Source organism: Arachis hypogaea, chromosome 9, assembly GCF_003086295.3.
Source record: "Arachis hypogaea cultivar Tifrunner chromosome 9, arahy.Tifrunner.gnm2.J5K5, whole genome shotgun sequence".
Taxonomy (NCBI): Eukaryota; Viridiplantae; Streptophyta; class Magnoliopsida; order Fabales; family Fabaceae; genus Arachis; species Arachis hypogaea.
This window is the reverse complement of record NC_092044.1, coordinates 8,069,801-8,095,261: the sequence shown is the minus strand read 5'-3', so window position 1 is coordinate 8,095,261 and position 25,461 is coordinate 8,069,801. Positions and strand designations below refer to the sequence as shown.

Genomic DNA, 25,461 nt, shown 5'->3' with positions numbered 1-25,461 from the left:
ATTAATTTTTTTAAATAAGTACACATTAAAAATCAATAACTAACTTAGTTATATCAACAATAATTCCTATGAAAAATTTATAACTTCAATTTAAATTTAAAAAAATACTAACGGTGTGAATAGAATTAAAAATAAAACCACAAGTAATAACCAAATAACTTCAATTTATATTTTAAAAAAATTCTAAATTCCAAACATAAAAATCGAAAAAAACCAAAAGAAAAATAACAACTCAAGAAAAGACAATGTTTTCACAAAAACAAACATATGCTTGGCATTATTCTATTAGACAGACTCTAAAAGGGATTTCAAAACACTGCATCCAAATTCTCAAGTTTCATTCTCAATCTTGATCTTCTTGCAAGTTGAGGTATCTCCTTGCACCTTCGAATCTTCCAACTCCGAAGATAGTCGCTTGGCTGGTGTAATAGCATTTTTCAACACTTCGAATTTATCATTGTCCGCAACTTCATTGGATAATTCAAACAACAAATTTTGTACAAAATACTACATTAAATTAAATACTTCATTCTCATCTTTGAATAAAATAAAGATCTAACTTTGAGAAAACAAACAAACAAAAAAATCATTTTTTGAACAAATACCTTATCACCTTCTACTTTCTCTCCTTCAATGATTGAGGATGTTTTTGAAATTAGAAGCAAACCATCCGTGTAGTCAACATCCTAAAATTATAATTAGTTATTAATTATTATTTATAAATTAGATACTACTAATGATCGAGAAAGAGAAAAATAAACTGATTTTTGATAGAAAGTACACTTATAACTGTACTGGTGAGCCTTTTTGAATTTATTTATGAGGTCCACATTATGAGTCATCTTCTTAACTTTATAAGAAGGTGAAAAATGTGGATTATCAAAAATTTGAACTTCAACGATGAAGAGGAAGTTCTTATAAATTAGGTTGAGCAAAAGTGTAGATATATCCAATAGATCTCCTTTCTGCAGGATATTACATAATATATTAATAATAAATAATATAAAAATTACCATTAAAAATATCTTCACTAATGTTTTTAGAAATAAATATTGGTTAGAACTTACTGGTAAGAGTGGATCAAGTATTTCTACACAGCTCTTTTCCAAAACTTGTTTTGCCTCCTCGTCAAAGACTACGATTACACTTACTCTCGTCTTCATCGAAACAAACCATCTCAATCGATGAGTATGGCAATGAAGAATTTTCATAACTGGGTAGTGTCCATAACCGTATTATTCGTATACGTACACACAAATTGTCGATTGTAGGATTGATTTCTGCGATTTTGTGAATATCAGTCATTGGAATAAGTAGAAAAATTTTAGATTTTGGATGTATGTAAAGAAAGGATTTGATGTACTTTGAATTATAGTGCTACACATATCTCATAACTTACACTTTTATAATTGACTCATAGCTAAGATTTTTTAAATTTGATTGACTTTAATTTAAATTTGAATTAAATTTATAGATAAAGTAAATAAATATATTAACAATTTTTAAAATTCTAAATTAACGAAAATATATTTAAATTTACGTATGTAGCTGCAATTTTTGAAAAAAATCTAAAAAAATTTAAAAATAAGTGCTAAAAAGAATCAACAAATTTTTAAAAATAGTCTTAAAATTTTAAAAATAACAACCTAAGTACATTCAATCTAAGATTTAAAAAATAATAACTTAAATAAAATAATTTAAAATTTAAAAAATAACAACCTAAATATAACAACCCAAACAAATAATTTGAAATTTGAAAATAACAACCTAAATAAATAATAATTTATAATTTATAAATATAAATCTAAAAATTTCTAGTGACGACACGTAAACAAATAAACTTCCAGACTCAACGTATGAGCGCAACGTCAGCATATGAGCTCCCCATTGATAAAGATAAAGATATATATTTATGAATCAGAAAATGAAATCGGAATGTCAGAGTTTTTTTTTAATATTAATTTGAATATGGTAAATGGTGGGTCCAATTTAGGATTAATGAAAATATAAAAGTGTGCAACTCGTACAACAGTCTCACAGATCTTCAAGCTTGTTCGTCTTCTTCCTCTCGTTCTCTGCATTTATACCCAAAAATTGTTAGTGTGATTTCTGTTATTATTTAGTAGAGTAAGAAAAATGAATGATAAAATACTTTTAAAAGTATATTATTTTAATAGAGTACATTCCATTATTCCAAAATTCAATTATAATAATAATAATAATAATAATAATAATAATAATTAACTTTTTAATAATAACAATTATAATTATAAAAACAAAAAAAATTTCAAAAATAAAATACCATGATCAGGACACAAAAATAATAACCATTTACACTCCTAAATTCAATTCTAAGAACAATAACAATAATAATTGACTTCCTAACAATAATAATTATAATTATAAAATATTAAAAAATTCAAATAAAAAAATACCGTAATCACGTCAAAAAATAATACACATTTCTATTTAATTTCTAACAATAACAACAATAATAATCAACTTCCTAACAATAATAATTTTAATTATAAAATATTAAAAAAATTCAGAAAAAACCTACCTCTAGTAAACATGATAATAATTTCTACATTCAATTTCTAACCACAACAATAATAATTAACCTCATAACAATAATAATTATAATTACGAAATATAAAAAATAAAAAAATAAAAAAACTTATATATTTTAGATGACTAAGATAATGTATAACATAAAGTTCAAGACGATTAACATCTCTAATTTCTTTTTTTCTTTAGCATCTTCTACTGTTATCACCATGCAAGTTTAGAGGGTGAAAAAAGAAAGAAGACAAACTGGTAATGGGGTAAGTTTGGTGAAAAAAGTAAAGTAAAAACGGATAACGAGTGTGGAGAATTAATGTTGGGTAGGACACCGATAGAGAAACCAGCTAAGCGCGGCAAGTGATAGAAAAAATACAAATTGAAGGGTCTATTTTCTCATCTATAACAGGGACCGGACCATCCGAATTGCACCATACAAAACTCACATTCGATTTATAGTATATCTGACATCACACTCAGGTGAAACACCACCCTTTTTCATAGCAAAGTCCAACACATTCTATATTTTCATATGAAAATTAAAAAGCGAAAACTTTTCCCTAGGAATAACCCTGGTTGTGCATCCCAACATCATTAAACCCAAGATTACGTTGAACTTTAGTGTACCCTAAACCTCCAATTTTACCCTTATTCCCTTAAGTCTATGCGCGAACACACTTGTCCGCCCAGCCCCACACCTCCTCACTCCTCAGACACAACCCCTCGTCCTTCAATCTCCTCCGCCATCCGCCGGACAGCAGCAGCCGCGAAGGCCCTATCCCCTTTCCCTCCACCCTCCTCAACTCTCTGTCAGCCCTATCCTCTCCCGCTCCCTTCGTCGTAGTCGCGCTCCCTCTCTGTCGCCCTCCACGCAGCAGCAGCCTCTGTGTCTTCCTCCGTGCATCGCAGCGCACTCCAGCTGGCAGCCACTTCCGTGTCTTCGTCCTCTCCTTCCTGCACTCTGCCACATCATCAAGAATGGAGCCTTTGACTCAGGTTGGTTCTTGATTTTTTGTCTGATTTTTCCCTGCTTATATTTTTTCTGTTCTTGATTTGATTCTGGTCTGTTCTTAATTTTTTCGGTTCTTGATTTTTGTTATGATTTTTAATTTGTTCTTGATTCTTGGTTGACATATTTTCTCAAGTTCTCTAGTGTTTTCTTGGTTGCTGTTCTTGGTTCTTGTTTTTTGGTTATGATTTTTGACTGCTGTTTTTTTTTTCCTGTTCTGTTTTTGAGCTGATTCTGTTCTTGATTTTTGTTCTTAAGTTTTGTCTGCATCTATTTTTCACTGCCCATTTATGTTCTGTTCTTGATTCTTAGATTTTCGTTATGATTTGAATTTGTTTTCTAACTTTTGTGGTTGTTTTTTAATTATTTGATTTTAACTTGTAGTTTGGTGTTCTAATTTCAATTTTGGTTTAGTGTTCTTATTTTATTTTATTGTTTTTGATATTACTGCAGTTTGATAAGAGTACAAGTGAGAACATTGGTGAAACAGGAAGACCGAAAACCCAAATCAAATCAATCCAATTACAATTGGTTTAGTTTGGTTTGGTTAGCCTTAGATAAAAAACCAACCGAATATTTGTTCAATGTATTGGATGGCCTTTCCTCTAACAACCGAACTATACTGCACTGTGAACACCGCTACATAATATTGCTTGTACCTGCTTTATTTATTTATTGATTTATTTCACATGCTTGCACCTCCAGCTAGAATTAGCCATACCTTTCTGTATCTTTTCTTTTCTTTTAATCATCTGCAGTTTCGGCTTTTTCCACATGATATGTTATTGTTGTTGAAGCCCAACTCATTCTCACAAGGTTCTGAAATTCAAACACTTGGAAGTGTCTCACTATATATTCTGTATCTGGAAGTGTAAACTGTGAGGAGGAGAAATCATGTGTCATAGTTACGAAGCTCTGGTTCTAATTCAAAAAATGGTGAAAGTGCCTCCAACAAAAGCACTTTCTTTGTTCAATTCTTTAAACCATCACCACACCCCTCAATCTATTTCCTTCATTCTTAACCATCTTCTCTCCTCTGCCATGCTCTCCCATGCCCATTCGCTTCTCCTCTGCCTTATCTCCGGCAGAATCTCCTCTCCTTTCTTCTCTCCATCATCACTCATGCACCAACTCACACACACCCAGTTCATTCATAATTCAACACATACTCTTCTCTACGAGGCAATCATTAATGCCTATGTTCATTCTCACTTACCTGATCAAGCTCTCTGTTTCCTCAACCACATGGTTTGTAACGCCCATTTTCCCACATCAAACACCTTTAATAACCTTTTGATCTTGCTCCTTAGATCTAATTGTTTTGGTAAAGCATGGCTGCTTTTCAATGAAATGAAGGGTAAGGTTGCTATGGATGTCTACAGTTTCGGGATTATGATCAAGGGTTGCTGTGAAGTTGGTGACTTGATCAAGAGTTTTCGGCTTTTGGCTTTGTTGATTCGCATGGGTTTCTCTCCAAATGTTGTCTTATACACTACCTTGATTGATGGTTGTTGCAAGATTGGTGATGTTCACTTGGCAAAGAAGTTGTTTTGTAAGATGGAGGGGTTGGGCTTAGTTCCCAATCAGCACACTTATAGTGTATTGATAAACGGGTTCTTCAAGCATGGCCTTCAAAAGGAAGCATTTCTAATGTATGAAAATATGAAGCAGAGAGGAACGGTGCCCAATGTTTATGCTTACAATTGTATCATCAAAGAATATTGTAAGGATGGGAATGTAGATAAGGCTTTTAAGGTGTTCGATGAAATGCGTGAGAAAGGTGTGGCATATGGTATTGTAACGTATAATATTTTGATTGATGGCTTGTGCAGATTGAAGAAGCTTCAGGAAGCAGTAAAGTTGGTTGATAAAGTGCATCTTGTTGGCTTAACTCCTAATTTAGTTACATATAATACACTAATCAATGGTTTTTGTGGCATTGGAAAGATGGACACTGCTGTTAGATTATTTAATCAATCAAAGGCAATTGGACTATCGCCATCATTGGTGACCTACAATACGTTGATTGCAGGGTATTGTAAGATTGGAAATTTGGATAGAGCTCTTAACATGGTCAAGGAAATGGAGGAGAGAAGCATCGCTCCTTCCGAAGTGACTTATACGATCCTTATTGATGCTTTTGTACAATTAAATCATATGGACAAAGCATTTGAAATACAGTCTTTAATGGAGAAGTCTGGTTTGAATTTAGATGTTTTTACATGTAGTATCCTTTTGCATGGGTTTTGTATGAACGGTAATATGAAAGAAGCATCAAAGCTCTTCAAATCATTGGGTGAGCTGCGCTTGGAACCAAACAGTGTCATTTATAATATCATGATTCATGGTTATTGCAAAGAAGAAAGCTCTTACAGGGCTCTTAGATTACTCAAAGAAATGATTGACAATGGAATGGTTCCAAATTTGGCTAGCTTTTGTTCAACCATAGGGCTTCTTTGCAAGGAAGGAAAGTGGAAGGAAGCGGAGTTTCTCATACAGAAGATGATAAATTCAGGATTGGAGCCCTCAGTTTCTTTGTACAATATGATTTATCGAGCCAAAAGTGAAGTTCTGGTACAATAGCCATGAAAATAATATAACAGATTCATAGCCTTACTTTATCTTCCATTCTGCTTCATATCATAGTATAAATTATTATAATTAATCAAGCTCATTTAAGAATATTGCTTAATTTATTTGTTGCTCAATTTGATTACGATAAAATATCTTGAGTGCATATTTCTGCATTTTGGCATACAATGGGAAGCTGCATATGCCATATGAAATTGAATCTTAGAATGTTTACAATCATTCTTATTTGTTATAAACCGAGACAAATCAACTATTCTACTAGCCACCTACTTGAATGTAGTTAAAGTGGTGCAACAACCTTGGAGCTTTCCTGGCGTGAATGAGCAAGTTACATTAGACAAGTTTGATGGAGGTGGTCATAACAACTCCATTCGATGGAGCTGCCAAAACTATTTATAGAATTGGCGCAACTTACTTTGCTGTATTTACTAATGAGCACATCCCTTGCCCGCATCTGAAGGAAGTACATTTCACTCGTGTATATTGCTTTAACATCAGGGCTTCTATCCTCTCAGAAGTGTATTCGAAACATAAACATTAGCAGAAATATGAGGCTGTTGTTTCTCAATGAAAGAAGCATCAGCAGCAGACAGTTCAATTCGGCAATCGGTCCAATAGCACACAAACTGTTGAGGAACTCAAGTACGCTGGGAAATTACAGATTCAACAATATGGATTTTTTTTCTAATTGTTAGAATATTATTAGGATCAATTAGGATCAATTAGTATTATTTAGGATATCTTAATATTTATTATAGGAGATTACGTCTTTATTATTATGATTATTTTAATACCTATAAATACCCTTTATATTGTATCATTCTACACAACTTGAATAGACACACAAATCATTTCTCTAGTTTAGTCTCTTGTTTCTAACATGGTATCAGAGCCATGGTATCCTCCTTGAAGAAGATATGTTGTTTTCCTTGCGGTGAAATCACCGTGGTTTTTGTACTTTTTTTCGATGTCATTATTCTTTCCCTTTTGTCACTCCTTTGATGCTCGTTCATCTCACCGACTAGCCTATTTTGAGTGCCACTGTCATCCGCTGCTTACCTATTCTCATGAAGAAATCATATAGTTTTTGCTCTCTTTCGGCAGTTTCGTTTGCGTTCTCTCATGTTTGCGTCCTCTCGTGGCAGTTCCGTGTGTGTTTTCTCGTGGTAGTTCCATCTGCGTTCTCTCGTAGCAGTTTCATATGCATTCTCTCGTGGCAGTTCCGTCTGCCTTCTCTCGTGGTAGTTCCGTCTGCCTTCTCTCGTGGCAGTTCTCTCTGTGTTCTCTCGTGGCAGTTACATCTGCATTCTCTCGTGGCAGTCCCGTCAGCCTTTTCTCGTGACAGTTACGTCTGCCTTCTCTCGTGGCAGTTTCGGTGTTTTCTTGTGGCAATTCTGTCTGCGTTTCTTTTTGTCAGTTCCATCTGCGCTTCCTTCAGACAAGCGGCAGTTCCGTCTGCGCTTCTTTCAGACTAGCGGCAGTTCCGTCTGCGCTTTCTTCCGGCAGTTCCGTCTGCATCCGTTCTGTTAGTTTATGCATTTTTTTTATTTCGTTATTTTAAATAAGTTTCAAACTCAAGTTGTCACTTGAGTTTGAGGGGGGATGTTAGAATATTATTAGGATCAATTAGGATCAATTAGTATTATTTAGGATATCTTAATATTTATTATAGGAGATTACGTCTTTATTATTATGATTCTCTTAGTACCTATAATTACGCTTTATATTGTATCATTCTACACAACTTGAATAGACACACAAATCATTTCTCTAGTTTAGTCTCTTGTTTCTAACACTAATATTTGCTTTAAGTAGAATAATTTTATGTTTGATTTGTTCCATCCTTGCAGATGAGCTAGTTTGATGACTCAACTGATCTTGACGCGTCCTAGCATTCCGTGAATAAATTGATGTATGGTTCGGTTGGAGGACCATATTCTAGGAACACGTTCTGCTTCAACTATGTCCTGCAATAAAAACCATTCCATCTATTTGTATTATGTTTAATTGTCTATTTGGATGCACTGTTTTATTGGTTAGGGGTTGTCCAATGTATTTGTGGGCAAGGTAGTTAAAATCGTGACTCTACTTGTAGAATCGCACGATTCTGTGATTTTGCTTCTCCCTCTTGTCTCGTTTATGCTTCTCGTCTTCCAAGAAGCAGCTCCGTGCTGAATTGTCGAAGAAACACGCTCAAATGCTAGAATCACAAGTTTCCAACGAGGTTGCGTTTCAGTTTCAAGAAATCTCTAGAAAGTGGTTTTCTTGGCTCAAATTGCAACCAATTCAAACCCTAGAGCCCAATATGAAGTTAAAAAGATAAATGTCCCTACAAATTCTTCTTGAACCGTTTACCCTAACAATTTATCTCCAATTTATGACTGTCGTTTTTAGTTTTCACATCATTCAATCTATCACTTTCCCTCCCTCCAAGCTATGAACTCCCTCTGAATTCTAAAATCACCGAATCAGAGAAGAAAAGTTGTTATCGTGACCTGTAAGGCTTGTTGCGATGCTGTCTGTGAGTGTATCTCTGTTTTTCTGGCTCTCTCTGACTGCAACTGTGACTACATTAGAAGGTTGCTGGCTTAGTGTTGCTGCTGCTCTGTGTCATTGACCGCCGGTGTTTATGGTTGGTTGTTGCCTGCTCCTCCCCTATTTAGTGATTTTAGGTAAATCTTAAATCTTTTTTGCCTCTCCTGTATTCATTATAGTGGTTTGTATTCACAAGTCACAACAAAGCTGTACTTCATTTCTTTGTAGGTTGAATTTTTTGTTGAATTTTGTTTAACTGAAAACTTGAATTGTTAATTTATTATTGTGGCATTAGACATAGTTCTTCAAAAACCAAATACTTCTACAAAGTGAACAAATACTCTGTGAAGGATGATTGAAAATTTTATACTATTGTGTAATGCACAAGCAAAAGTAACAGATTTTTTATGTTGTAATTAGTTGTTCAATACAGTATTTTAGTTGTTTTATTTATTACTTAACTTTATTTTATGTCGTATAAATTTGTGAGTTATGAATTTGTGTTTTGATTTGCGATCGAGTTTTGTTATGAGTTGTGACATTTGACTTGTGAATTTGTGTTATCAGATTTTTTATAATTTTTAGTTTTATATTTGACTAGTCACGTTTACATTTCGTGTTACGATTCAACGACTTACCATTTTGAACTAACTTTTCCAGTCGAGGTAAAAACTACGAGTTCCCTACTTTCTTTGTGGATGTGTAGCTATTTTATTTACCAAATTATAGGAAAGCAAGATGGAACTTCAAGATCAGAGGTCACTTTCCATTCCACAGCATTCTGCCTCGAATGGATACGATCTATAAAGCAAGAGTGTCATCAATCATCAATCAAGTATCAATTTTCACCATGAATCATGTTAAATAGCAAAATCATGTCTCTGCAATGCAGTTAGTTCCTCTGATCAGCAAGAACAGAGCCAGTGGGATAGAAATGCGCATCTCTCGCATACTTCTTGTATTAATTTATTTTGGAAGTAAGGAAATTATGTTTGAATTATCCCAAAATAAGAACTTTTTGTCTGTCTATTTTCTCCAAAGTTCGAATATGTTTCTATCCTCAACATGTCAATCTCCTCTATCAGTCTATCACAACATAATAACCAAACACTATTCTTTAGTTCAAACCTTAGTCATTTTTGCATAAATTGACCATATCATCATAGGAAAATTAAGAGAAATTTGACTCACAGAATGATGCCAAATACCTTGGGTTGAGAGTTGTGTCAGCTCACAAAACTGCACTATTAAAAACATCACAAGCAAAATGAACACAAGTCTATTAAATTGACAGGAATAATCTAAATATTCTCAATTCTGTACAGTAGTATGGATAAGTTGTCCGTTTAACATGGAAAAGAGCAACATTTTGAACGCTATCTAAATGTTAATAGCAATCACTGAGTCACCCCTATATTCAAAATCTAGCTGGTTGGCAACAATAAACCAAGAAGCTACACAAAATTGGACAGATCAACATGGGTGCAGAATTACTGCCTCACTCCTTGCTCAATGCATATACTAATATATACACCTATTTTACTAAACTATTATTGTTGCAGGACAATATGAAACAACGATTCCACTATATCTTATATCCAGGATTTGATATGAATCCCATGTTTTATCTGTTAATTGAACTCAGCCTCTGCTCATTGTAAAAGATTATGACATGTGCATACCACGAAGATGACTCCTTGAACTAGCCTGTAACCTGAAATGTCACCCATTTACTTCATCACCACCACCTTCCATCCGCTGCAAAGAATAAGCAAAGGAAGCCCATTGAAAGATTTACAAATTGATGGTTGGAATAGCTTAATTCTGGTGAGTTAGCGATACAAGAATTAGGAAAATGACTCACCATTCTTTTACTAACATAAGGTTGTATCTTGAGTGGAATCTCAGATTGATTTTCAGCATTGAATAATTTCCGTTTCTCCTTCTCGAATTCTTTTCGGGATTCTCTTCTGCTACCAGATTGCCAGACTCTGCCAAAATTAGGAAGCCATGTGGGATCACATTCATTTCGCACAGCCTCTCCTCTCTTTTCCCTCTCCATCTCAATCTTTCTCCTTTCTGCCCAAGCAGCTCCCACCCGTTTTGGATTCAATTTTTTGGACTTCCCAGACATGTTTGAATGGGAAGCTGCACCTCCTAAAGCAGGAATAGAATGTATCTGAATTCCCTCAGTTGCTTCAAACCATGGTGGGGGTGCTCCAGAATGTATATTTCCACCAGCATTTTCGGCAGGCACAGAAGAGATTTGGGTGAGCATCTGCAGACCTGAAAATGCAGGACCATAAGCAGAAAATACATCACTCAAGCAAGTTAACTACACATACAACCTCCTCTAAAAGAACGATTCATAAGCAAGTTATAATGCCATAGTAAGTTCATAAATTTTTGGCGCACAGTATAATCTTAAATAATAAATATATGCCATACATATTGTCATTAAGTTAACATATTCAATTTGCCATATGCTCTGCAGTTTATTGGCTATTGTATATTATAAGAATGGAAGCAAAATAGCTTTGATACAATTGTAGATGAATACCATGATGACTGCTCTCTCTGCTTAACATTCTACCATTGTCTAACACCTGGTACAATCATACATAACCAAATCCTTTTGTAAGTGTTGAAACAAGAAATTATATTTATAGACACAATAGTAAATGGAGGAATCAAGACAAGAATATTCGAAATGAATATACTCATGGATTGTCAAGACAAGACATTTTTTTCTGCAAAACTCAAAAAATATTGATCTTGCAAACTAATCAAGTTACCAACCATTGGCTTCGAAATTTCTGAGACACAAATAGCTAGATTCAGATGAGAAACAGTTAAGGCCTTAAAAGTTACAGTAGTAGAGGAAGAAGACAAGAACTAACCCCTTTATTTCTGGAGAGATGGCTTTTCTTGTCAACTGAAACATAAAATAAGCAGGCAGAAGATAAGTCCCAGTTCTAAAAAATCCCATGTGGATAATAGTTGTAAGGTATACAAAAAGAAATTAAACGCACAGGACATCCATACCTGCAAAATCCTGCAAGGCAAAAGAATTTTCATCAGAGCACGATGCTTCCAAACGTACCACAGACGTATTGTAACCTAAAACACCAGCATTGTGAACTCTAGAGAGTCCCGATATCTGATTCTCATTTGTATAGTATTGTAAAGGCAAAACATCATTTGAAGAAGGATATGATTTCACAGAATCAGAATAAACATTTTCGAAACTAGTAATATTTCCACTGTTGGGTTGATTATGGATATCACTTGAAGGACCAATCACGGCTCCACGGCATCCACCACTCCCCGACACAGCTTCATTTTGCAGAGCCGCACACTTCTTCTCCCACTGCAGTTGCAAAGAAACAAACAATAACTACCAATGAGAAATCACATTCCAAAATCTACACATTCATTACATTCTAAATCTGTTAGTAATTTGTAGTTCATGCCAATTCATAACGGGACCAATTTGGTGTAAATACAAATTTATCAATCACCTTGGCAACATCGTCATCAGAGACCATAAACGCCTCCAACTGATCCACCGAGCCACCATTTTTCCAGAAGAAGTGCTTCAAATTCTTCACATGCTCGGCACTCGCAAGGTGGCGAATTCCATTAGCACTACCACAACATCCACGCGCGACACGCACAATTGAATTATTTAAAAACAGAAACTCGAGCAACAATCCTACAGCTACGAATTTCAAAATGCAAACCAAGAATAGACAAAAATCCGAAGCTCGAAATTGAGAAATCGGCGGTTACCAGGCAAAGGAACTACGGAGCTCAACGATATCAACGTTGCAGAAGACGCACCAGAATCGGTTCTGAGAAGCGAACTCAGGATAGAGAATTTTAGGGTTTATGAGGAAGAATCGAAGGTCGGTGAGCTTATTGCGAAACCTGGAGAGGAAATTGGAGAGCGATTTGTTGTGGTTGGGAAAGTACTTGTGGCGGAGACCTTGGTTGTGGTTCAGCTTGCATACTTTGCAGAATTCGAACTCGTTTTTCTTCTTCTTCTTCTTCTCATTCTCATTGTTGTTGGTGGTGGTTTTTGACGTCATTTTAGGGTTCCTTATTCTGTTACCGATGCGCTCCGATTGTTCCCCCGCCGGCATCGACCGAAACACAACTTCTGTTCGTCGTTCTCCGCTCTCAAGCCTGAATTGAGAACACGGTGAATCAAAATATTTCTTTTGGGCCTACAAGGAAAGATAAAAAGGCCTATTTGGGCTTAGAAAATTTACAAAGGCCCACATCTATAAACTGAAGCATCTTGAGTTGGGGCGTTGGGCTTTGACTGGACCAAAGTATGTAATTTTTGTTTTATATCCAGTCCAAAAATTTGTTTTAGAATAATCCGACCCTAAAATGAAAAAAAGAACTAGTCCCAAAAACACAAGAAGAATTTTTTTTAGACATACAACTCACACACATGTAATCACACCCCCTAATATATTCTACTAAAGGGTTCTTCACTATTGTCTCCACTAAACTTAAACCCAGATATGTGGCTTATGAGTCCACTAGTTTTCCGGCAAATCACTGAAATAAGCTAATGGGAGTGCAAACTTGATCAAAAGAAGAAGATATTATGTGTGTGTGAGTGTTGTGTGTGTGAGTGATAAAAAATTAATAAAAAATTAATAATTTAAAAATTAAAAAATATATTTTATTTAATGTATTAAAAAAAGCTAATAAAATATTTAATTATAAGACTTTTTAAAAATATTAATGAACTATCAATTCGAATTTCATACAATACTCTTTTGCCTATTTTTAATAGCTCATAAATATTTTTTAATAAATTTATTTAAATTATACCGCAAAAAATATTTTATTCTATACAAAATAATTTAAAAAAATAGCTTAAAAGATGTTAGGAGTACTATAAAAATTTGTAATGTCCTAATGACTTAGAACATTAACGAAATATTCTATATAGTCAATAATAATTTAGAAATTATACAAAAATATATTTTTATTATGTAATTACCTAAATTACTAGAATATTACAAACTTTTATAGTACTTCTAATATTTTTTAAGCCAATTTTTTTTAAATTATTTTGTATAGAATAAAAGGCATTTTAAATCATTTTAAGCCATTTTAAACCATTTTTTATGTAAAACAATTTTAAAAAAATGACTTAAAAGATGTTATGAATATTATAAAAGTTTATAATATTCTAATAATTTAGGTAAATATATTTTTTTCACTTAAGACAAAGTCTACATACAAAGATACATATCTTATGTAATGATGATTCTTTTCTATATTGACAATGACTGCATATGTATTCATTTAAAGAATGACTTATCCACATACAAGATTATTTGAAAAAAGATAATAGAATTCATTAGAAGTTTAATTTAATTTATAAAAAGAATCAACTTGGCAATGAGGAAAAAAAAAAATCAAACAAGAATTTTATTTGTAGAATGAATCAATAGGAGATGTAATTGAGATATATTAAGAATTAATTGCTGACATAGAAACTTGAATAAATAAGATTAAACAAAAAGCAAAATGTTTGACCCGGTTTGTTTTGAATATTCAATTTGGTTTCCTATTTTGTATTTAAGGATAGAATCAATCATATATATATATATATAAATGAAAATGTAGTCAATTAAATATTTTATTTATCAACAAACCAATTAAAGAATTTAATCAAGATATTATGAGAATCAAATCACTGTTATAAATTTACACTTATCTCTTTTTAATAATTATTCTTTAATAGTAGCATAGCATGCAAAGCTTCTCATTGCTATATATTCCTTTGAAGAATTTTCTTGATTATTACAAAATTTCGTCATAAAAACATGAATAAAGCTATAGCATTAGTTGCTTCTTCATTCTTGATTTTGTTGTTGGCTTCTACAACTGTTTTTGCAACAGATTACACTGTTGGAGATGCCTCTGGATGGACCCTTGGAGTTGATTACACCAAATGGGTTGCAGGGAAACAATTCAAAGTTGGTGATACTCTAAGTGAGTCTCCTTTCTTCTGTATTTTATAGTCCTTTAATTTGATTTTAGGATTTGTTTGGATAAATTTTTATGATAAGATTTTTTTTTAATTTTTTTAGAAAAATAAAAATAATTTTATAATTAGATATCTAATGTAAAAAAATATTTTTATTTAATAATTATATTTAAGTATAATAATATAAAAGTAATTTTTGTTTGTTTATTATGTTAAAGATATTTTTTTAAGTAAAAAAATCTTTAAAAAATTATAAATTATAACTTAAAAAATTTTCTAATATTTTTATTTTTATTACTAAAATTTTGTCAAACATACCAAAAAATAAATTATATCATTTTTATTAGGACTGTGAAAATAGTTTAGAGCTGAAGGATCAATTTATTTATCCATTTAAATGAGTACTTTTTTATCTTTAAAATTTGAGCTAAACAAATTAAATTTGATTAACTCAAAAAAATAACAGATTAAATGAAAACAAAAAATCAATCTGAACAAACAAATCAATCTGAACTTAAAACTCAAAACTCGTGAACAAACAAAAAATAAATAGATTCACACTTAGATCTACAAACTTAAACCAATTAAATATAAAGAAGCTAGACTAATTCGTTTGATGGTATTTATATTTTAATATATATTATATAAATTTTTGGTGTGTATATAACATGACTAGCTCATATTATGAATTTATGATACATACTTAGAGCTAGACATAACCACCTATATACCAAAATATTACGATTTCTTTGTAACTCTTGGAACAAAAATGACCAAATTTGTTGTTTGCAAATAACTAATTAAGCATTCAAGTATTCCCCAAACTTCCACCAACTGGACGAAGTGAGCGAAAGTGACTTCAATAGCTGCAATCCAAGCAAACCAATCAGAAGCCACAGAGATGGCAACACCAAAATCACACTTTCGAAGGCAGGGCGCTTCTTCTTCTTCTGCCCAATAGGTAATCACTGCTCTCGCTCCATGAAACTTGCAGTCACTGTTCGTGCTTGAATGCTGGCAAGTTTTCGTTCGGAACGAAACGAAGTTAAAATCTTGACGTATCCGCTCTTAACTGCTCTGGTATATATATAATATATATATATAAAAGTTAATACAGAATAAAGTATAATAGGATATATAGTGCGAAGATTTACCTAAATTCATTGTGTTGTCATCCCTAGATTCTAGTGGTGTTACCCAATTTGTTGGGGATTTGGTTGGTTCTTCTTTTTTTTGTTGGATTTGCATGTGTTATGGGGAAGAGGCAGTGCTACCATATATATTATGTTCCTTATATATATTTTAGTTTTAATTTTTAAGTATATTCACTTCTCTTGGTTTTTGGGATTCTTGTGTGGACTTTTATTTAATTTTATCTTATATTTATATTCATTTTGATTCAAATAAGGATAAATCATTAAATAAATGAAATGAGAATCAATATTACACAAATGTTTTAAAGTGGATTAGCTAACATGTATATCTTAAAGTAAATATATGTAAAATTTGATTTACATTTTTTAATGTAATACTATATCAATAGTAAATCGAATTAACTTGATTTGATTTACTATATATGATATATCAATAATAAATCGAATCTAATTAATTTGATTTACTACTTTTGTAGCATATACATGTAAATTGAATCTAGTTAATTTAATTTAGTATTAATAAAGTAAATATATGAAGTTAATATTTATTTATCTATATTAACTTTAAAATATAAATGTCAATAAAAAATATCTCAATTTAAATTTAAATAAAATATAAAAAAATAAAACAAATAAGAATAGATATATAACTTTTATGTTTTAGTTCAAAATTTCAGAAAATCTACTTTTATAAACTTATGAATGTAAAACAGAATATTAAACAATTTTTAAAAATTCATTAAAAATCATCATTTGACTCATTAGCATCTAAAAATTTATTATTAGAACTTTTGATGTTAAAAAAATTAATATAAAATATAGCCTTCCAAAATAGTATAGGAATTAAAATTTGAAATTTTTTTTTCAAAATCTGATGTAACAAATTCTTAGAAATATATAATGACAAACTATATTTATATAATATATAATTTAAAAAATAATTAAAATATTATATCAATTAAATTATTATTTAATTTGTGAAATCAAGTGAAAAACTTATGCCTGGATGATTTTATGCTATGAGAAATTCAAATTTAAGTTAAAAATAACATCATTAAAATTTATACTTAATTTTATAAATTAAATAATCATTTAATTAATGTAATATTTTAATTATTTTTTAAATTATATATTATATAAATATAATTTATCATTATATATTTTATAAACATTTGAATAAGTATAGTTGGGTAAAAAACAAAAACTTAACAACATGAGGCATTTTGATTTCGAATAATTTTTCCAAGTATCCTTATAAAGGAAAACACAAGCATAAGACATAATTAAAAAATAAAAAAATAATCAAATAAATTATATATATATATATATATAAAGAATTAGTTAGATTATATAGTTGAGATAAGTAAGTTGAATTGATCTAATAATTAATTTACTAATTCGTTAAAATAAGTATTAGAAATTCGAATATCGCTTTGTACATGCTTTATTTAAGAAAAATACTAAATGGTTATCATTATTTATTATTTTTTATTATTATTTAACAATCAACTTAATTCAATTAAAATATAAAAAACACATTATGTATATGTATATATGTGTTTGTAAATAAAAGTTCAAATCTATTTTTTAATAAATGGACACTATACATAGTATATATATTAATCTAAATAATGTTAACAATTTTGTTCAAAATTCGTAACATTTAATTTTTTCTTTTGACGATGGAACATTTAAAATTAGAGTAAATGATAAATAGGTTTTGACTTTTTATTTCGAAGATACATAAATTTTTGATTAATTAAAAATACTAAAATATCTCTGATTTTCTAAAATACGAGACATTTAAATCCTTCTAAGAGGCTGATTTGTCTTTATATATTTTGGACGGAAAAACTTAAATATCTCGTATTTTAAAAAATAAAAAATATTTATATTTTTAATTAATCAAAAACTTATGTGTTTTCGAATTAAAAGATTAGAAATTTATTTATTGATATTTAATTATTTCATTTTCAAATACTAGATTGTTTTATTTTTTCCTTTTAATAATGTAATTTTTTGTTAAAGGTACCAATAAGACCCACACATTAAAAACGTTTTTTTGGTTTTAAAGTTACACTCTTGCCATCACAATTAAATTCTCAAAGTTATCAACGTTAACATTTCAGGATTTTTTTCATTACAAAACAAAAAAATCCTTATTTTTAAATACAAGTTAAACTAACATTATATCCTATAATCTTTTTTTTTTTTTTTCATAAAGTTCGCCCAACCTCAATTTTTTCAAAGCTTGCCTAATCCTCGACAAATTTTATAAATGGCTGAAATTCGTTTGACACCTCAAACTTTATTAGTTGTGTCCACCTAAAAATAATTAAACATACATTATAAATAATAAGACAATATATTTCATAAATAAAAGTATTATCTATTTTTATTGAATATCTATAAAAAAAATAAATTTACTTTCTAGTTGTATTATTATTTATTTCGACTATTGTTGTATACTATAAATTTTTTACATTATACTCTTAACTATTTTTTATTCCTATTTTTTTCATTATATTTATTTTTTTTTTGTTTTATACCATATTTACATATTTTTTATAGTACTCATTAATATTTTTAATTGTATTCATTAATATCTTTATGTTCTAACGAATATTATCTATTTTAAAATTAATTAATACTAGTATACCAATATATATTGATGTGTATATTTATTAAATTTGTAAATATTTACTATAAAAAAATATTAACCTTTATTTGTAAAGAGTAGAATAAAATAATTACTCATTAATATTTTTATTTTAACTCTAATTTATACTATTGTACCAATATATTGACTTTTATTAAATTTAATTTATATAAAAGTATTTAATCAATAAGCATGTTAACGAATATTGATACACTAACATTAATTAAATTTAAAAAATAATTATTATTATTGAGTTTGAAAATTAATCCAAGTGATGAACAAACATTATTATGTATTTATCAAATTGTTTGTTTAATGAGTTTGGTTTGGTGTGCAGAAAAATAATTAATCATCTAGATCCATGGAACAAATAAACAAGTCCACATGAATTAAGAAAATGAAACAAGAGTGTGTTGGTCCAATACAAGTCTATTTGGTGATCACATTCAAAATCTATTACACTTTAACCAAGTCACCAACACCCACACTCTAAGAAATTTGAAATCCAAGTTCAATCCACTTTAATTCTACTTAGCTTCGTCGAAAGCCATATTTTCTCTTCTCTCTCCTCTCTCCTTCTCTTCAGTCACGTCACTCACTCAACAAAGAAGAAAAAAGCTTTCCTCATTTGTGCTACACCAAAGAATCAAGAAAAAAATAATAAAGTCTCAAGTACAAATCAAACAACCATAAAAAAATCAAAGTCAAATCCAGACAGCAGAAGATCTACGGTCTAAATCTAAACTTGCGATCAAAGCAAAGCTCTACGGTCAAGATTGAAGAAATTTGAAGAAAAAGGATGAAAGAGAAGGAGTAAGTTACATGCAACAAATTTGGATCTCTCTCTCATCACTGACGAAGCCGCTGCAAGCTCTGATGAAGGAGAAGACAGTATGGGTTTTGAAGCTTGCTTTAACCTTGGAAGCTTCACTCTTCTATAATAAGGGTGAACAGCTAAGGGTTGAAGGTAAGAGAGTAAGAATAAAGCACAAAATTCAGTTCTCATAGCTATCTAAGCTGGTTGAGTTCTTCTCCTTCATGGTGTTCATGTTGTATTTCTTTTTCTCAGTTTTGTCTATCTGAGTCTCATTGAAAAGGCAAACATGGTAAGATTTGTAAGAAAAAGTCAATAAGAGATAAAAGGCAGTGAGTTAAACTTGGAGAAAAAGTTATAAGATGTTTCATATTTTCTTTGTACATCTTTCTGTTTTGTTTCATGATCCTGTGGGGATTCTCTTACAAGTTGGGTTAGCACTTGGCTGTTGTAAGTTAGGTTGAGTCCTAGTCAAACTCAGATTGAGTTAGAATCTGGATTTGTCCCATATAGGATTGGGTAGATTCTAGAAAAAAATTGGTGTTTGTAATCTTGTGAAGTTAGTGAAATTCTATCATAATTGTGATGGAGACTGGATGCAGGCTATATTGCACTAGGTAGCTGAACTAGGATATATCTGGGTATCACTCATTCTTCTCTATTCTATTTCTGTTTTTGTTATTTAGGAGACAAAAAAAGTGTCTCTCAACTCGATACGAGACAAAAACAAAAATATCTCCTAAGTTTCATTAAAAAGGCAAAAGTAATATTCTGAAGAAAAGAAGGCTAAGATTCAACCCCTTATTCTCTTAGTAACTAATAATCATCAATTGGTATTTGAGCTTGGTCTCAAAGAAATCAAGTTTTGCAATTTGAAAGAAAGATTCTGATGGCAAACAACAATGGTTCCAATCTGGTGGCCTATACTTTGATAGAAGGACAATCCAACAATAGACATCCGTTTTTCAATGGAAAGAATGACAACTATTGGAAGGAGAGAATGAAAATTTTTATTCAATTAATAGATTACAACATATGGAAGATCATATTAAACGGTCCCCAAGTTCCAACAAAACAGGAACTAATGGTGTAATTGTTCCTAAGGCTGAGGCTGAATGGAATGATGAGAAAGATAGAGCTCAAAGCTAAAACTGTCAATATGCTCAATTGTGCAATCAGTTTCGAGGAATACTGAAAGATATCAAGATGCAAAACGGTAAAGAAAATTTGGGACAAGCTCTAAGTCACACACGAAGGCACTGCTTAAGTAAAACAAACCAGAATAGACTTGTTATGTAAAGAGTACGAAATATTCTCTATGAAGGAAAGAGAATCTATTGACGAAATGTTCGAAAGATTCACTATCATCATCAACGGCTTAGATGATATGGAAATTACCCAATCTGAACCCGTGCTAATGAAGAAAACACTGAGAAATCTCACGAAAGAGTGGAAAACAAAAGCCATAATCATAAATAAAAGCAGTGGCATCTGACAAATGATTTATGATGAATTAAGAGGCAGATTGCTTGCTTTTGAAATAATTTATTTAAAAAATAACACAAAAAAAAGAATTACTCTCAAATCATTCAATAAGTCTCAGGATGATGAATGTAGTAATAATTTATCTTAAATCTTAAATCTTAAATCCTAAATATACCTAAATAATTTTTTGTTTATGGCAAAAGTAATAATATATTCATTTATTGTGGAAATGAATACAAAAACTCCATTGTGGACAACCAATACAATAAATAATGGAAATACCCAATGATAAGAAAATAGTTATTGGATTAAAGATATTTAATTGATTATTTTCAAATACAGCTAATCCAATTGAGATACTAATATAAAGTTTGTGATACATACATACATATCTTATGTAATGATTTGACAATGACGGCATATGTATTCATTTAAAGAATGAATTATCCACGTATAAGATTATTTGAAAAAAGATAATAGAATTTATTAGAAGTTTAATTAATGAACTCTGTTAAGAAGATAATGAGAAATCTTGATAATGTGTATAATAGGTTTTAAATTTGGCTCAATACAAAAAAAATCTAAATAGTTATTTTAAAAAATTAATCATTTTAACCTTAATTTACTAAAGAAATTTACTAAAACACTCTCTTCATTCCCCTCCAACCGTCTGCTATCTTACTCTCATCAATCATCTCACCTCTCGGGCGTTAGAAGTTAGCACTGGCCATGAAATAACTATTCACGTAATTATTAAAATAATCATCTGACTATCTAGTAAAATGACTGTTCAACATTTGTTAATTGTATATAGTTAAATCGAATTAAATAAAATAATTATTCAATTAAGAATTAAAATAACCATTTACATACACAGTAAATTGACCATCCATCATATTTGACATTTTTTAGAATTAAAATGTCAAAATTACTGTTGGAGTGGTAGAAACTTGAGAAGAAGTGAAGTGAAGTCAAAGCATAAAACAACTAAGAAAAGGAAGTAGAAAAGGAAAAAAGAATAGTGAATAGTTTCTTTTTTTTTTAATTTGGGTTAAAAATTTGAAGATGAGTTAGTTTTTAAGCTTACTTTTGGTATAGTTTTTAACAATGTTCTGAAAACCGGACCGGACCGGCCGGTCCGACCGGTCTAACAGTGAACCGGCAACAATAACGGTTCGGTTAGTATCTTAAAACCGTTAATTTGTAAACCAATGAGCCGTTGAACCGGCCGGTCGGACCGAACCGGGACCCGGCCGGTTTTCACTTTTCAACAAAAAAAAAATAAATAAAACACCCTCTTGAGTCCTGACCCACTCCCTCTCTGTCTCTCTCACTCACCGCATCTGCTTCCTTCTCTCAACAAAACCTAGCCTCCAAAGCCACTTTCTTCTTCAAGCTGTGTCACTGCCACCGCGCTACCGCCGCCGTCCGCACTGCACCCATGGTCGTCGAAACGCGTCTGCTCGCCTCGCTTTCCCGTCAGTTTTGAGCTTCCGCGTCTGTTCTGAGCTTCCGCCGCCTCTGTATCGCTGTGCTTCCGCCACGGTGCTCCCTCTTCGTCGCTTGGTCGAGCTTGCCTCAAGCCCTTGTTTTTGCTCCAGCCTGCTGTTATCAACAGTTTCACCACGCTTCGGCCTCTGTTTTGGCTGAGCTTACGCCAGTGCTCAGCCCTGATCTGAGCTCCCTCTCCCTCATCTGAAATGCTGAATCTGTGTTGTTCATGGTTTTTTTTATGTAATTTCTTGCTTATCTGTTTTGAGTTTTCTTAGGTTTCCTGAATCAATTTAATTTAGTTTGTTCGTTCATGATCAATTATTTAATTGCAAACTTGTTTTTATTACTGATGATGAGTAATGAGTATTATTGAACATTATTGAGCTGTTCCTGTTATGAGTAATAATTTTCTTAGATTTTTCTGTTATGAGCAATTTAGATTATTTTATTTTACAGTAATTATGAAACTGTTTTTGTTGTTCAGATGTATTTTTTTTATTTAATTGTTCAGTGTTGTGTTTATTGTTGTTGCTGATTGTTGCTGTTTGTTCATGGTTTTTGATTGGTGATGTTTGTTCACTGCTGTATTTATTCTTATTGTTCTTGATTGTTGCTATTTTTTCTTGTGCTATTTGTTTTCTGAGTTCCTGTTTTTCATGTTTTTGCTGTTTTTCATGTTATTTTTTAAGGACAATTTGATTTCTGGCTCCTATATGTTTAGTATCTCTGAAGATGTTGATTGCTAGCATCCTGAAATCTTGAAGCAAGAAGTAATGTTTCCAGAACCTGATAGTTATGAGCTAACCATAGAAGGAGCTTTACCAACAAATAATATCTGTTCAATTTTTATTAATGGAACCTGCAGACTTGAGTCTATGGATATCTGTTCAATTTTACATGAAGTATCTGTCTCTGGTTGCACATTTACTTTGTGCTTGGGTCTTGTTCAAACAATTGGTAGCTCAGATGCTAATGGTCACTCTCTTTTTTCTTTCAAAAATCACTCATCTATCACAACTTCTTCTTATCAGTTCAATTGTTTCCTCATTTAATTTCATGTAATCATATATTCATGTTCTTTTTCTCTTCCATAATTAGTTGCTCTTTTTATTCATTGAAAAAATAATTTGCCTATTTAATTTAGTGTCATCACTGCCTTGCTAATGCTAATGCTTGGTTACTGAATGCTCTGTTTTGAACTTTTGATATGTTGTATAATGTACTGATTTTGTTGTTTTTAGTGTTTAATTTAGTGTCAACACCTCCTTGCTAATGGTCTGTTTAATTTAGTGTCATCACTGCCTTACTAATGCTAATGCTTGGTTACTGAATACTCTGTTTTGAACCTTTGATATGTTGTATAATGTACTGATTTTGCTGTTTAGTGTTTAATTTAGTGTCATCACTCATCACTGCCTTGCTAATGCTCTGTTTAATTTAGTGTCATCACTTCCTTGCTAATGCTAATGCTTGGTTACTGAATGCTCTGTTTTGAACTTTTGATATGTAGTATAATTTACTGATTTTGCTGTTTTTAGTGTTTAGTTTAGTGTCATCACTGCCTTGCTGAATGATGTTGCTAATGTACTGGTGTTGCTGTTTTAGTGTTTTGATAATGGACTGGTGTTACTGTTATAGTGTTTTATAATGTGTTGCTGTTTCATTGTTGTTGTTCGATAATATACTGGTGTTGCTGTTTTAGGGTTGCTAATGTACTTTTGATTTTTTTAAAATTTATATTAGACTATAATTATATTTTAGGGTGTTTAATTATAATTAATTATTTTATTCTAAAACGGTTTTTCCGGTTGGACCATCGATTAGACCGGTTGGACCAGTAAATCAATGAACCAGTAACAAGAACGGTTCGATGACCGGTCCGGTTCTTAGAACCTTGGTTTTTAACACTTGACACTTTGCAGATATACTACCAATAACGATTTGGATTTTACGCTGGCTTTTCTTGTTTGGAAATCATGGATGGCGGCTGCGGAGGGGGTCGCTCGACCGCACATTGGGAAGCTGCCCGAATGACCCACAGTGCGTGACTCGTAAGTTCGCAGGGTGCAGTGCGGCATTGGTCGGTCTTTTAGACGGCATCGGTTGATGTTGTTGACGGAGCTTTCACCATTGAGAAGGAAAGAGATCGGAAAAAAAGAAAGTACCTAAAGAAGTCATGTCACATGTCGAGAGGAGGATTTGCGTTATATGTAATTATTGCGATTGCAAATCCTTATTTTTTTAATTTAAAATTAAAAATTATTAAAAATTAATTAACTTAATTATCATTTGAATTAATTTTTTTTATCCGATTATACATATTGTACACTAATATAATTGTTTTTTCATATTTTCTCTTAATTTATAAAAAGAAACAACTTGGCAATAAAAAAAAACAAATAAAAATTTTATATGTAGAATGAATCAATAGGGGATGTAATTGAGATATATTAAGAATTATTAATTGCTGATATATAAACTTGAATAAATAAGGTTAAACAAAAAGCATAATGGCTTGACCCGTTTGTTTTGAATATTCAATTTGGTTTCCTATTTTGTATTTAAGGATAGCATCAATCATATATATATATATATATATATATATATATATATATATATATATATATATAAATGAAAATGTAGTCAATTAAATATTTTATTTATCAACAAACCAATTAAAGAATTTAATCAAGATATTATGAGAATCAAATCACTATTATAAATTTACACTTATCTCTTTTTAATAATTATTCTTTAATACTAGCATAGCTTGCAAAGCTTCTCATTGCTATATATTCCTTTGAAGAATTTTCTTGATTATTACAAAATTTCGTCATAAAAACATGAATAAAGCTCTAGCATTAGTTGCTTCTTCATTCTTGATTTTGTTGTTGGCTTCTCCAACAGTTTTTGCAACAGATTACACTGTTGGAGATGCCTCTGGATGGACCCTTGAAGTTAATTACACCAAATGGGCTACAGGGAAAGAATTCAAAGTTGGTGATACTCTAAGTGAGTCTTCTTTCTTCTACATTTTATATTATACTTCTTTAATTTTATTTTAGGATTTGTTTGGATAAAATGTTACGATAAGATTATTTTTTTCAAGTGATATTTTTAAAAAAAAAATTTAAAAAT

General features: G+C 31.2%; 2 protein-coding genes and 2 long non-coding RNA genes across 4 annotated transcripts; 3 read left to right on the top strand and 1 right to left on the bottom strand.

Annotated features, from left to right (window-relative positions):
* The first annotated feature begins 2,995 nt into the window (after positions 1–2,995).
* On the top strand, positions 2,996–6,263 carry LOC112710230 (uncharacterized). The gene is made up of 2 exons (XM_025762389.3): positions 2,996–3,558; positions 4,025–6,263. The coding sequence occupies exon 2, from the start codon at positions 4,466–4,468 to the stop codon at positions 6,152–6,154; it is 1,689 nt and encodes a 562-aa protein (XP_025618174.1). The 5' UTR covers positions 2,996–3,558; positions 4,025–4,465; the 3' UTR covers positions 6,155–6,263.
* A 1,750-nt stretch (positions 6,264–8,013) lies between these two features.
* On the top strand, positions 8,014–9,762 carry LOC140175428 (uncharacterized). The gene is made up of 2 exons (XR_011866197.1): positions 8,014–8,835; positions 9,359–9,762. It is a non-coding gene; the product is annotated as an uncharacterized lncRNA (long non-coding RNA).
* A 204-nt stretch (positions 9,763–9,966) lies between these two features.
* LOC112710229 (TITAN-like protein) lies at positions 9,967–12,908 on the bottom strand. Its single transcript, XM_025762386.2, has 7 exons — positions 12,491–12,908; positions 12,220–12,346; positions 11,744–12,068; positions 11,599–11,633; positions 11,259–11,304; positions 10,563–10,984; positions 9,967–10,456 (listed from the first exon to the last, which is right to left on the bottom strand). Exons 1-7 carry the CDS (start codon positions 12,841–12,843, stop codon positions 10,421–10,423), a joined length of 1,344 nt encoding a protein of 447 aa, XP_025618171.1. The 5' UTR covers positions 12,844–12,908; the 3' UTR covers positions 9,967–10,420.
* Positions 12,909–22,141: 9,233 nt separating this feature from the next.
* Positions 22,142–24,638, top strand: LOC112710228 (uncharacterized). The gene is made up of 2 exons (XR_003156764.2): positions 22,142–22,563; positions 24,246–24,638. It is a non-coding gene; the product is annotated as an uncharacterized lncRNA (long non-coding RNA).
* The last annotated feature ends 823 nt before the right edge of the window (positions 24,639–25,461 follow it).

Excerpts from the sequence above, each read along its gene's own strand:
- LOC112710230 (XM_025762389.3), top strand. The coding sequence starts at position 4,466 with ATGTGTCATAGTTACGAAGCTCTGGTTCTAATTCAAAAAATGGTGAAA.
- LOC112710229 (XM_025762386.2), bottom strand. The coding sequence starts at position 12,843 with ATGCCGGCGGGGGAACAATCGGAGCGCATCGGTAACAGAATAAGGAAC. Across the intron at positions 12,069-12,219 it reads CTGATGACGATGTTGCCAAG|TGGGAGAAGAAGTGTGCGGC; the intron begins GTGATTGATAAA and ends TTGCAACTGCAG. Across the intron at positions 11,634-11,743 it reads TGCCTTGCAGGATTTTGCAG|TTGACAAGAAAAGCCATCTC; the intron begins GTATGGATGTCC and ends TTTATGTTTCAG.